The 13,577-nt window shown below is 38.3% G+C and overlaps 2 protein-coding genes across 2 annotated transcripts in view; one reads left to right on the forward strand and one right to left on the reverse strand.

The window, feature by feature from the left end:
• Nucleotides 1-9,044, reverse strand: part of LOC141436422 (protein Aster-B-like) — a 56,584-nt gene extending 47,540 nt beyond the window's left edge. Inside the window, 2 exon segments of the mRNA XM_074099408.1 lie at nt 4,247-4,369; nt 8,928-9,044. Of these exon segments, the coding sequence (XP_073955509.1) occupies nt 4,247-4,369; nt 8,928-8,971 (167 nt within the window). The 5' untranslated portion in view covers nt 8,972-9,044.
• Nucleotides 9,045-9,368: 324 nt separating this feature from the next.
• Nucleotides 9,369-13,143, forward strand: LOC141436413 (ribosome biogenesis protein BMS1 homolog). The gene is made up of 2 exons (XM_074099396.1): nt 9,369-10,380; nt 10,627-13,143. Exons 1-2 carry the CDS (start codon nt 9,477-9,479, stop codon nt 13,110-13,112), a joined length of 3,390 nt encoding a protein of 1,129 aa, XP_073955497.1. The 5' UTR covers nt 9,369-9,476; the 3' UTR covers nt 13,113-13,143.
• Nucleotides 13,144-13,577: the final 434 nt, after the last annotated feature.

The raw sequence follows: 13,577 nt of genomic DNA on the forward strand, positions 1-13,577 counted from the left end.
ATTAGCGAGCAAGATGGTGGTAGCAATCCGGGCGGACCTTGCACAAGGTCCTACCACCTGCAACCCCCTCAACTTCTTGTCACTCTTTGCTATAGTTACAGTCTCCTACGTCACTCTTTAAACCGTCAGTTTATAGGATTCAAATTTGTCAAACATGCATTTTTGAGGTATCTAGTTTTAAGCACCTTTATATGGTCATCTAATAAGCATGTTAGTATAACGTGACACATTTCTTCTATTGAACTGTACTACTTTTCCCCCTTGCTGACGGGACAGAATAAAAACAAGAAATAGTTGATTGATAATTTAAAAAACTTCTCAAAAAATTTCAGTAACTACAGTCGAACAAATCTAGCCAGAGATCTTCAAACTTTCTAATTTGGAGTTAGCGCGCGAGTAGCGATTGCAGAACACAGCGTTGCGACAGACTGTACTTACCTAGAGGCAATCACTACCAGTAAGCATTGCCGTTCACCAACGTTTTTTTTTCATTTTTACAATAAAAATATAGTCATCTTAAAAAAGTTGCCAAGTGTGACTTGGACACGCACACTGAGGGTTTACATCATGAGGAAGGAGGAAACATCGTGAGGAAACCTGCACACGCCTTCGAAGAAATGTAATGGTGTGTGTGAAGTTTCCAATCTGCACTGGGCCTGTGTGGGAACTATGGCCCATTGTCATCTCATTCTGACAGGATATTATTCTTTCCGGATTTTTTTTTAACGGGTTTTTTTCTTTATACGTGTTATGACGCTATTATTTTTAGCCAAATATCATAATCTATGTCAGGGAACACATCGGTATTGATCCCCACGGTTTTGTAGAGTCGGGGCATAAATATCACATAATACAGCCGTAGCATCAAATATGTATACATCGACCTTATGGTTAGTGGTATAAAGAGTTAGATATTTTTGACGTCTTGGTAGCTCGACTGTACACATATCCAGAAATCGGAATTTTTGCGGCATTTTTGACCTGATGATCTGTCATAGACACTTCTCACTTATCGACATCCGATATTCAATATCGATATATCGATACACAACTTGTTCAAAAAGAATTAAAGTAGAGGTCAACAATAGACGGTTTTATCTTTTAAGAACGATTCCTTCCAATTAACTTTTGAGCAGTCGAAAATGTGAAATAGACATACATATATGGATTATGCAATGAAAACAATGAATAGTTAACAATGTCTAATTTAATAATTGAAATTCATATTTAAAGTCTGTTGTAGTGCTAATAAGTGTTACATTAGTGTCTTTATAAAATATATTAAGATTATTATTTTACGATAATAATCATTATCGATATCATTTACGTAGAGTCGATAAGTGAGAAGTCACTATGACAGATCAAAATGCCGTGAAAATTCCGATCTCTGCATATAATATCTGTTAACCCTTTGACCATTATTTTTTTAAAGCAATGAATCGAGAACTTTAACGATACGCACAGCATGAATGATTTTTTTTATGATTTTTGAGAAAGATAAATGTATATATTATTGCAGGGTTTCCGAATTATGAGACGGCAATATGTTTGCCGCTATCAGCCAAGGGCATTAAGTGACAAGACCGTCATGTCAGTTTGCCGGGGAACTACGGGTGACACGACGTATCTAAAATAAATAAATTAAAAACCAATAGATGATAAGAAATAATTAAAACCTTTATTTAACTTAAAACTGAATTCTTTCAAATAAATAACCGGGCAAGAGCATATCGGGCCATTTGAAGTATTGAATTAAGCTATTGCTCCATATATAAATCAATAACAATTGTAGCCTAACCCACCCTTTCCTTTAATAAACACCAGACACTTAACGGATAGTGGCAAATATATTGCCGTCTTCATTTTTTAAATTATCAAATAACAGATTTTTTTTCTTTAAACTTTATATCGCCAATCTTGTCTCTGAAAGTAGAGAATTGTGACTATCGGATAAATCCAGCAAACAAAATTTTATTTACAAACATTTTTGTTCAATTGTAAGGAATAGTTAAAAATCTAAGTTCAGGCCTAAGAATCATCATTTAACATGGGTTGGAATAACGTTTATCTGCTATTCTTTTTTTCGTAAATTGGTACGAGTATGTTCTCTTATGCGAACCAAAAGTTATATTAACTAACAACACGTTCATTGAGAAAAAAATAAAATATCTGAGTCGTATGACGGCAAATATCTTGCCGTTACCCACTAAAGGGTTAACAGGCTACAAACTTCCTATATATATACCAGAAAACGAACTCCCCATTTTCATAGTCGGTGCCTCTATAAGCTAGGCATAATATTTATTCAGTATAATAAATATTATGCCACCAATAATAAAGATTCTATTTAACCGTTTACAAATAGATAAACCACCGTTGACTTAACCCGCAGTACAATCCTTTCAAAATAAACACCCCACTGCCTTCCTTGATAAACATATTAATGGTTTACTACGACAAGGTAACACCGCGGATCAGCTTAATCTGGTTTACTTATAGAAGAGAACAAAAGAATCAAACAACACAGTATCATTGTAGATGTAAAAAATAAATATTCATAAGTGCGCAAATCATTGCCCACCCTTTGTGTCTAGTTTCTAGTTTCAGTGTAAATGAATAACACAGAGCTATTAATAATATTATGTTGTTTGAAATACCTACTTATTGTAATATTTTTTACTTATAATATATCTATTCACGTGAAGGATGAAAACAATGGAAGTGTTTATTTTCCTCTTTGTGGCGTAAAATTATAGTTGTCATAATATACGTCCTGCGATTTTTCTTCTACAATACAGACGGCATTGATCAGTGTTTCGCAACCTGTGGGGCCCTGGGGGGTCGCGAAGCCTCTTTAGGGGGGTCGCGGAGCCCCTATTAGATGCTGGGAACACTACTTCAATAAAAAAAAATCGAAAAAGTATATTCGAATTCGCAACATCCAACAAAATAAACATTTGTAAACTTCACTTTGAGTTTAGTTTTGTATAGAAAAGTGCAATGTTAGCGAAATACACTTTGTCTTGAAATCAAGAACATATTCAATTGAATTTTCACAAAAAAAGACACCAACTGCTAATAGAAGAAGAAGAAGAATGTAGCTCGTCGAAAATAAAATACAAAACCGATTTTATAAACATTTTTTTTCTTTTTAGTTTTTTTATGACAGCAAACGCTGAGTTACTCCAAGACCTTTGTCTGTAACAGGCCGAAAAAAAAACAACTACGTTAAAAAAAAACAAACCTCAAAATTGTCACAGTCTCAGTGTCCCATTGCGTGAAGTACACTTGATAATCGTGAGCCATCATTTTGGGAACGCACTAACTTCACAACAGGTAGAAGAATCACTAAATAAAGCGGGAGCACATCGCCGATATCACAAAGACTGTATCGCGCATAATCTGCTAATCGGTACTGATAATAAATGGATACTAAGTGATCGTGAATTCATCAATGAAAATATACATATTATCGCCCTTTGTATGGAGTGGTCGGGTATCAATATTGCTCACCCAGGAGTTCCCAAACTGTGCGTCAGGACCCCCAGGGGGTCTTCCCCCGTCTCCCACACCTGGGTACCTACATGCATGTTAGTACCTCTAGCACAATACTGACTTTTCGAGATAAAAACTTGATCGATTTTTTACGTTCTCTATCATTCATTATGTAATTTTTGGGAAAAATACAATTATTTCATTGTTCTTTTAGAGGTGCGAATGTATCCAGAGTACTTCCTTGCATCTACAGTCGAGTGTAAAAATATGTGCCACAGACTTCGACTCATTCCGACGTACGTAATAGGTAAGGCCGTGGTAAAATATTTTTGATAGGGTTCGAATATGCATATTTTTGCACGATGGTACGCCCTTGGTCCGTGGAGTCCTAGCGCTTTGAAGCTTTTTAAAGAAATAGCTGAGAGTTTAATACACATAAGAATAGCTATTCAAAGAGGGAACGTTGTCAGTATTTTCGGATAACCTTGCCTAAGGGGGCTAATAAGTTTAGGATAGTTTTATAAATAGTTATAATTTAATCGTTAATCCCTCCCTTGACATGGTGGTCTGGTATGACCAAACTTCTCTCTAGCGCAGAACAGATTGGCCTGGCGTAAAATAATTAGGAGAGCCGACCCCACCTAATGTGGGAAAAGGCAAAGAGAAAGAAGAAGCTAATTTATTTGTAAGGCGTAAATGTGGCCGGATAGTCTGCTTTCCCAATTAGTCGGCACATCTGTACTGTACTTACTTGGTCTCTTGCAGTATCTGGTTGGTGTGCTGTGTGATAACCCCAGAGAAGGTCAGCGCCTGGCTGATGCTCTGCCCGATGGCGTCTTGTGAAGATATCACCAGGTTCTCCACGGACTTTCTCCTGCAACACAATATAAGGGTCAAGAGAACGTATCATAGACTTCGGTTACGCGCACATTCTGGCGTCAGCTCAGTCCATCATTCTGGTTTTTAACCCCCGGCGCAAAAAGAGGGGTGTTATAAGTTTGACCGCTATGTGTGTCTGTGTCTGTCTGCCTGTGGCACTGTAGCTCTTAAACGGGTGGACCGATTTGAATGCAGTTTATTTATTATTTCAAAGCAGGTTTTCCAGCGATGGTCCTTAGACATGTTTTATCAAAATCGGTTCAGCCGTTTTTGAGATATTGAACTTTGAAGTGACAATGTCGGGGGTTTTCCAACTTTTTGTTGGTTAGGTTATTGCCTTCGCTGTCTGTCGTTAGTCCGTCCGTCTGTCTATCGAAATTCAAATCCAAAATTCAAATTCAAATCATTTATTCAGTAAATCATTTTTTTAAACTACCAGCGCTTTCGGAAAGACCATCATTGCCAAGAAGAACGCGCCGCAAGAAACTTTGCACAGAAGTCTCGTCTAACGCACTCGGAATCACAATCGTTCTCACCACTTCTTTCTGTCACATGGTACAGGATGAGGGTAGGGCGGATGTACGATCGATCTGATGAAAATCGTGACGATTGATCGTAAAGAGCCATACACTGTCGATTCATCGTTACGATACTCATGATTGCATGGGATTTTGTTGCGATCTCCGACATCGTCTTCGATGAAGTAAATCGTTAACGATCTTGACATACACTATCGATTCGTCGTTTCGATCGTACAGACGAATCGTACCGTATATGGGGCCCTTTAGTTAGAGAATACGGCCTTAGCGGCGCCGGTATCTGTAATACTGTACACTCTAGTTTCGCATCTGAGTTTTTCACATCTCATTTGCGAAAATACATTTGAAAACCACAAGCTTTACGTATTTACAGTGAAGGAAACACCGTGATGCGACCACACTAGGGCTGAGCTGAGCTTTATTTTCTGAAACTAATTCGAGAAATAGTTTTTTATAAAGTAACGGAGTAGGTACCTAACAGTTTCGTGCCGAAACAAAAAACGAATCTTGATCAAATCTTTTGTCTTATTTTATTTTGCGTAAAATATGTTACGCCAAATGAAACATTTCACTACATATACATGAATATTGGTATAACTACCAGTTGATAAGCGAATCATTGTTTAAACGTTCACTTGTCTGTCAAGCATTGTTTGCTGTACAATTATTTGTGAAGAGTTTATTTGCCAAGTAATCATTTGGGGAATGTAATGTAACTGTTTGGAAACAGGGGAGTGCTCCGAGGAGTTATTCGGGTTGATCCCTGCCGCATCCTTTCGCCACCGACCTACGCGACAACACTTCCATCCTCACCATTTAGATGGTTGGCGGTCCTCTACTGTGCGAGAAATTTCCTGCCTGTCTGGAATGAGCTATCGCCCTCTCGGACCGCTATGACCTTCAAGTTTTCAAGAAATTTTTATTTTTTATTCGACTGGATGGCAAACGAGCAAGTGGGTCTCCTGATGGTAAGAGATCACCACCGCCCATAAACATCTGCAACACAGGGGTTTTGCAGATGCGTTGCCAACCTAGAGGGCTGAGATGGGATACCTCAAGTGCCAGTAATTTCACCGCCGGCAACGCACTTGTGACTCTTCTGGTGTTGCAGGTGTCCATGGGCGACGGTAATCGCTTACCATCAGGCGATCCGCCTGCTTGTTTTCCCCTATACCATAAAAAAAAAAAACTGATAATTTGTCATTTTTCTTTGATGAAACCAGGGTAACTTCTCGACTCTTAAACCGGTTTAGATGAAATTTTGTAAGGAGACAGCGCGTTGACAACGAGTGGACCTCGCGCGGTCCACGAATTTCCGAGTAGGGGGTGAAGGGGGGTGGAGAGCGCCGCATCGCAAGCATGCAGGCAGCGAGTGGTCCACTCCAGTCGCCGTCCGCGCGTGGCTACCTCGCGAGCGAGGCGATCCGGTGCCGCTACGGAGTTGATGTAGTGAGCGCATGCCCATACAAATCCATATGAAGAATACTAACCGCTCATGGCGAGGTGGTGCTGGTCGGGTGCCGGGTGGCTGTAATGAGCTGTAACCTTTAGGCGAATTCTTCGCAGCCGTAGTTGCAGGCAACAGCTAGTACCCACTAGGTACCCACCGAATATAACATGTCAGAAAGTAGGTATGTTCTTGTTAATAATGATGACACATACTTTTGCAAGCTTGCTGATGAGATCAGTGACCTTTTAATCATCAATTGTGAGTGGCGTCAATAACAATTGCATACCTAGTCTTAGTTTCCATAGAAACAAATTTAGAATAAGTAGGTACATTGAATACCATCAAAGCTAATTTTAAGAATATCATCATCATCAGAGAATTTTCCATTATCTTGACATCAGATAGTACAGTACGATTACTTGGAGTTACAAATAAAATAGTTTTTACATAATCTGTAAACGTGGGTAGCGGTATACTAAAAATGGCTTTATTTGTATGGTGTCAAAGTTGAAAATTGACTGAAGGCACGCCCATCTGTCAAGTGTTAACTCCAAGTAATCATACTGTAGCACATCCTCAACTCCCAGGAGCTAAAAAATAGCTTAGCTTAATTGTGTTATATACATAACACCTTGACTATGAACCTTGAATATAATCTGGGGGCAAGGTAGTGCCCCCGTCAAGTTGAGCAAAACTAAAACAAAGGCACGCCCATACCATACTTTTCTCAAAGCCATTCAGACTATTTTCAACATATTTATTTACTGCCTAGCCTACTGCCCATAGTTAGTAGGCTAAGTTTGTATGTTAGTTGGAGCAAATTTACCAACAGTATAAAAAAATACATTTCATGTTATCTTTAGAATGTGATTAACCAACGCTTTAACCAAGAAAAAAGAAGCCCTAATTAATTTCAAGCGTCTGTACTGGTTGATTGGGAGACAACCTTCACTCACGCTACTAACAAGGTGTTAGCATACAAATACATCATAAAACCCATCTGGACATATGGCATTAAGCTCTGGGGACCTGCCAGTAACTCCAACCTGAAGATCCTACAAAGGTTTCAGAACAATGTCCTAAGAGTGATCTCACATGCACTGGTTTGTCAGAAACACAGAGATACATGTTTATTTAAACCAATTTTAATCAATTTTATTTGTAGACAACCAGATGGCCAAGTGGTTAGAGAACCTGACTACGAACCTTGAGGTTACGAATACGAACCTGGGTTTGTTTCCCAGCCGGGGCAGATATTTGTATAAATAATATGAATGTTTGTTCTCGGGTCTTGGGTGTTTAATATGTATTTATCTATATAAGTATGTTTGCAAGAAGTTATAAGTTATGCCTAGTATCCATAGTACAAGCTTTGCTTAGTTTGGGACTAGGTCAATTGGTGTCGAGTGTCCCATGATAATTATTTATTTAAATATGCCAACAGTTAAAGAGGAGATCAACAAGTATTGCACTAAATACAAGCAACGGCTCCAGAAGCACACAAACCAACTTGCCAGGGACCTGATTGACAAAAGTAGTGACACATCAAGGCTGAATAGATGGCAGATGCTGCAGTTAAACCAGAGACACTAGAAGGGTCTCTTTGCAAGTCAAGTGGGAGTATGTTTGTTGGACTACCCCACAAAAGTTAATAAAATTCAGACTATCTGGGCCCGATTGCATAACAAAGTACAAGCTAATATTATTAGCGATTTTGTATTGAAATTCACTAATAGTATTAGCTTGTACTTTATTATGCAATTGGGCTCTGATTATGACCCAAGTGGTTGATTGCAGATTTAAAAAAAAAGGTATTGTGGTGCGTGGAGAGTTCCACAGATTAATGAAAACGATCATATGAATAATCAAAACCAGGAAGCTAAAACACTTTGTTTCTTTTCATCTGTTTTAAATCCAATTTAACTTTCAGGAAACAAAATTTCCAGATAAAATGAATCAACGTGTAAATTGGCTGCTCATTTTTTCAAACTTAATAATCAGGAGGCTGAATGGAAACTGTTATCTTGACTGCTTACATCACACAGCATTTATTCTTAGTCACAATTTTCTTTCAGCGCAAAACTTTTTAATTGCTTTAGACCATTACTTGAATGTTAAAGGTGTAGTACGGGTTTTATAAATACAAGTCTGTTAAAGTTACCACTTGAAGGGCAGCGATTGATCTAAGATCTCTCAAGGAAAGTTTATTAAAGCTATAAAAATAAAAAAGTACATTTATGGCCGAACTTACCTTGAGGTGTCCACAAACCATTTATCAGGAAACAGAATGACTGGGTCTATGAACAACATGCTGTCTAATTTGAATCTGTTCCTAAACAGATTTGTGACGGTTGGCCTCTCATAAGAGCTGAGATCCATTGTCTAGAGTGCGAGTCGAGCGATCACTGCAGTGATTAGTTTACTGACGCACCGAGCGCTACATAGACAACTGATAACGGAAAACCTAATGCAAATAGACTGAACTTGACGACGCAAACACCACTACAAGTGCGTGATCCTTCTATAATTAGTAAATAAGCCCGAAAAACGTCAATAACACTCACATGGATATAGCAATATTGCGGCTGTCCAGCTCCGAAGTAGTCATAGTAACTGTGTTTTAGTGCACGCTCTAGTCAGCCACTCGCGAGCTATTGTTAATACCAACGTTTTTTGCTAACATCATCCAGATACAAGAACTATGTCCACAAAATATAACAAAAATACTATTGACTGCATTGACAATTTGACAGAACTAGATCAAAGTTGCCATACTCCATACTTGTAAAGTTTTAAGGTTTTAGGTCTCCTGTTCACAAACTTTGTAACTTATACGTTTGCTTTCGAGTCATCCACAAACACTCCATCGGGAGACGGTTACACTGTCAGTCTGTCAGGTGTAGTGACCATGCACGTTTGATGCACGTCAAGTAAAATAGTGAAATCCATAGTAGAAAAAGTAAAACGCAAGGTTTCGTCGTAAACACTCCACTAATGTCATGTCATGTCAATGTCATTGTCATTATTCCTAAAAATCAACACGATTCGGCCGACCGACCACGTGAATTTATTTTGAAAACTGCAAATAAATGTGTTAAGTTTCGAATAAAATTATGGCTGACGAATCAGCCTTTGATAAGAAGAAATCACATCGAGCTAAACATGCGGGCCGCAAAGCGGAGAAGAAGAAAAAGAAGAATCAGTTAGACCAGTCTAACCTAAGTGCTCGGCAGCGGAATCCAAAGGCTTTTGCTATTCAGTCGGCTGTGCGCGCTGAGCGACAGTTCAGAAGGAAAGAGGATATCATCGCGAAGAAGCAGCATATTCCTCAAGTAGACAAAACACCGCTAGAACCTCCTCCGATCGTTGTTGCCGTTGTGGGGCCACCGCGCGTCGGGAAGACTACAGTCATCAATAACCTGATCAAAAGCTTCGTTAAAACCAACGTCACAAGCATCAACGGGCCTGTGACTATAGTAACTTCTAAAAAACGCAGGTTAACGCTTATAGAATGCAACAACGACGTGAATTCTATGATCGACATCGCGAAATGTGCAGACTTAGTTCTGCTGCTGTGCGACGCCAGTTTTGGCTTCGAAATGGAAATATTCGAGTTTTTAAACATATGCCAGGTGCATGGGATGCCTAAAATCATGGGTGTGTTGACGCATTTAGACATGATAAAGAATGCAAAGACATTAAAGACTACTAAGAAAACTCTGAAGCATCGCTTTTGGACGGAAGTTTATGCAGGAGCTAAGCTATTCTATCTTTCCGGTATAGTCCATGGAGAATATTTACGTAATGAAGTTAAGAATCTGTCTAGATTTATTTCTGTGATGAAATTCAGGCCGTTAAGTTGGAGGATGACACATTCTTATGTGCTGGGTGACAGGATGGAAGATGTAACAAATCAGGAGGCAATAAGAAAGGACCCGAAAATCAGTAGAGATGTGGTGCTCTATGGTTATGTGAGAGGAGTGCCTCTGATGAAGGATTCTGCAGTACACATTGCAGGTAATTGTGCTCTAATATTATTAATTATAGGTTTTCCTCATGGGTTCACATAATAATATATTGGTTACTGCCATGTTTACCCAAAATAAATCAAATAGATTAACATCTAGGCTATTTATTGATGTAATAATATCTTAATCAAGCATCCAGTTCTTAACATTTGAATCAGACAAACTTTGTTACTAATTTTATGACAAAGTTTTGGGCAACAGCTAGCATTATATTAAATACACCCCTTATTTTCAGGAATTGGAGATATGAAGATCAGTGAACTCTCACACTTACCAGACCCTTGTCCACTTCCAAGCAAAGAGAAAAAGAGACATCTCATGGAAAGAGAGAGACAAATCTATGCTCCCTTTTCAGGTGTTGGAGGCATTGTGTATGACAAAGATGCAGTATACATTGAGCTTAAAGGTTCCCATTCACACAAAAAAGAAGATGAAGAAACGAATGAAAAGAAAGAATTGCTTAAAAATGTTGTTGAAACAACAGAAACTGTTGATGAACAAATGCAGGAATCTGGCTTTAAATTGTTCAGTGGAGGAGCTGTCATATACCCAGATATGATTAAAGATGATGAGTATCTGCAACATAATAATAAAGCACAGCAAAGTTCTGATGACTCAGATTCAGAAGAAGAAGACAATGACTCTGATAATGATTCTGGTATTGATCAAAGTGAAAAGGACAGCACCAAAGTTCCATGGGATAATGATTCAGCCTCTGAGAAAGGTGATAATTCTGCATCGGAAAAAGAAGATAATGAAGACGAAAATAAAAGTTCTGATGATGAATCGGAAGTTGTAGATTTCAGCTCGAAATGGAAGGACAAACTTAGTGAGAAAGCCACTGAAGCATATTTTGAAAGACAGAAAACTTCCAAAAACATCATGAGACTTGTGTATGGAGAATTTGAAATTGGGAATAAAAATAAAGATAAAATAGAAGACTCAGATGAAAGTGATGAAGAAGAGATAGGTGGTCTGTTTAAAAGGGTAACAGACACACAGAAAAAGAAACACAAAGAGAAGGAGACTTTGGATGTTGATGAGTGTTCCTTTTTTTATTCTTTAAATAAACCAACTATAAGAGATTGGACTAGTGAAGCCAATAAACAGTTTTTGATTAACAGTTTTGTTACTGGCAAGAGATCAGCAGATGAAGATGCATCAGAGCTTCTTAAACTTGATGATGCCAGTGATGGTGAAGACGAAGAGATGTTTGGTGACTTTGAGGATCTAGAAACTGGTGAAAAACATGCTGCTGAAGACAAAAATAATGCTAAAGAAGAAACTGGAAATAAACGTAAGGGTGAAATGACCAAGGCTGAAATTTTAGAGAAAAAGAAGAAATTAAAAGCCAAATTCGATTCAGAATATGATAATCCAGATGAGCATAGAATAACTGGTGACCATTCTTACTATGAGAATTTGAAAGCTGAAGCTCTAAAGCAGTCGGAATTGAACAAATCTGTATTTGATAATTTAGATAATGGTATGAGAATTGAAGTGGAAGGATTTCGGCCAGGCTTGTATGTCAGGATGCTCTTTAAAAACATGCCTGCAGAATTTGTTACAAATTTCGAGGCAAGTTATCCCATTCTAATAGGATCATTAAACATGGCTGAGCAGAATATTGGCTATGTTTCTTGTAAAGTAAAGAAACACAGATGGTACAAGAAGATATTGAAGACAAATGACCCTCTGATCATTTCCTTAGGGTGGCGACGATTCCAAACATTGCCCATTTACTCAAAGATTGAGGATGATTTGAAGTGTAGGTATTTGAAATACACTCCAGAACATGTCACTTGCAACATGCACTTTTATGGACCAATAACACCCCAAAATTCGGGTTTCCTCGCTCTGCAAACTGTAACGAATGATCCAAATGATATAAAGCAGCTGGGCTTCAGAATAGCAGCAACAGGCAGTGTCAACGAAATTAACAAATCCACTCAAATTGTTAAAAAGTTGAAATTAGTGGGCACACCGATCAAAATATACAAGAAAACAGCTTTTATCAAAGACATGTTCAACAGCACGCTCGAAGTGGCGAAATTTGAAGGAGCGAGAATCAAAACAGTGTCGGGAATAAGGGGCCAGATAAAGAAGGCGATAAATAAGCCAGAAGGTGGATTCAGGGCGACTTTTGAAGACAAAATCAAAATGAGCGACCTAGTTTTCTGCAGGACATGGTTCAAAGTCGATGTCACGAGGTTCTATGCGCCTGTCGTCAACTTATTGATGCCAGTTGAAACAAAGAATGCTTGGCAAGGCATGAAGACTAAGGGACAACTGAAGAGAGAGCGCAATATCAAGTATGACGCCAACAATGACTCAATGTACACAGATATACAGAGGCAACCAGCTGTCTTTAAACCTTTGGTTATACCAAAGGCATTACAGAAAGGCTTGCCCTACAGGTTTAAGCCTAAATCTAAGATCACGACATTGTCAGGCGAAGCTCCTAAAGACACATCTAAAGACAGAGTAGCTGTTGTTAAGAGTCCATATGAACAGAAAGTAACAAGTGTAATGAAAATGCTCAAAACTAATTTCGAGACAAAGAAAGAAGTTCAGAAGCAAGCTACTAAAGAGAGACTCAAAGCACACAAGAGACAGATGGACGCGATCGAGTGGCGGAAGCTTAAAAGGCAGAAGGAGTTAAAGAAGAAGATTTGCAGAACTTTGAGTAAGATGGGAAATAAGAAGAAACCGCAGATGTGATTTGTTGTGTTAATAAATGTCTTAAGTTATCCATTGTTTTTGTAATGCTCTAGCATTTAGTTGATAGTTTTTTAACCTCTTCACCATCAGAGTCATCCAGTCGTGACAGCCAATGGAATGCCTCACACGCCACGGTCATCTATACTTGACCAACATTCAACTCGAAATTACTCCTTCTGCAATGGAATTAATAATAATAATAGTAATTTCTTTATTCAGGTAAAATCCAATACATAGTAAATGTATGTATGTATGTAAACTTTTTATTGTACAAAATAAGTAACAAACACATTGTAAAATTAAAAATAAAATATTTTGAAAGCATTAGTTGATTTGTCGCTGGTGACTTCGTTTGTTTTGTGGCGGTGAAGACGTTAAAAGGAGAGACCTACTCGTACATTGCGAATTTTAAGTTCCGTTAAAATTAGATTGATGGGAATAACATCTCCATTGAAAGGAAAGGAA

This window comes from Choristoneura fumiferana, chromosome 16 (assembly GCF_025370935.1).
Source record: "Choristoneura fumiferana chromosome 16, NRCan_CFum_1, whole genome shotgun sequence".
Taxonomy (NCBI): Eukaryota; Metazoa; Arthropoda; class Insecta; order Lepidoptera; family Tortricidae; genus Choristoneura; species Choristoneura fumiferana.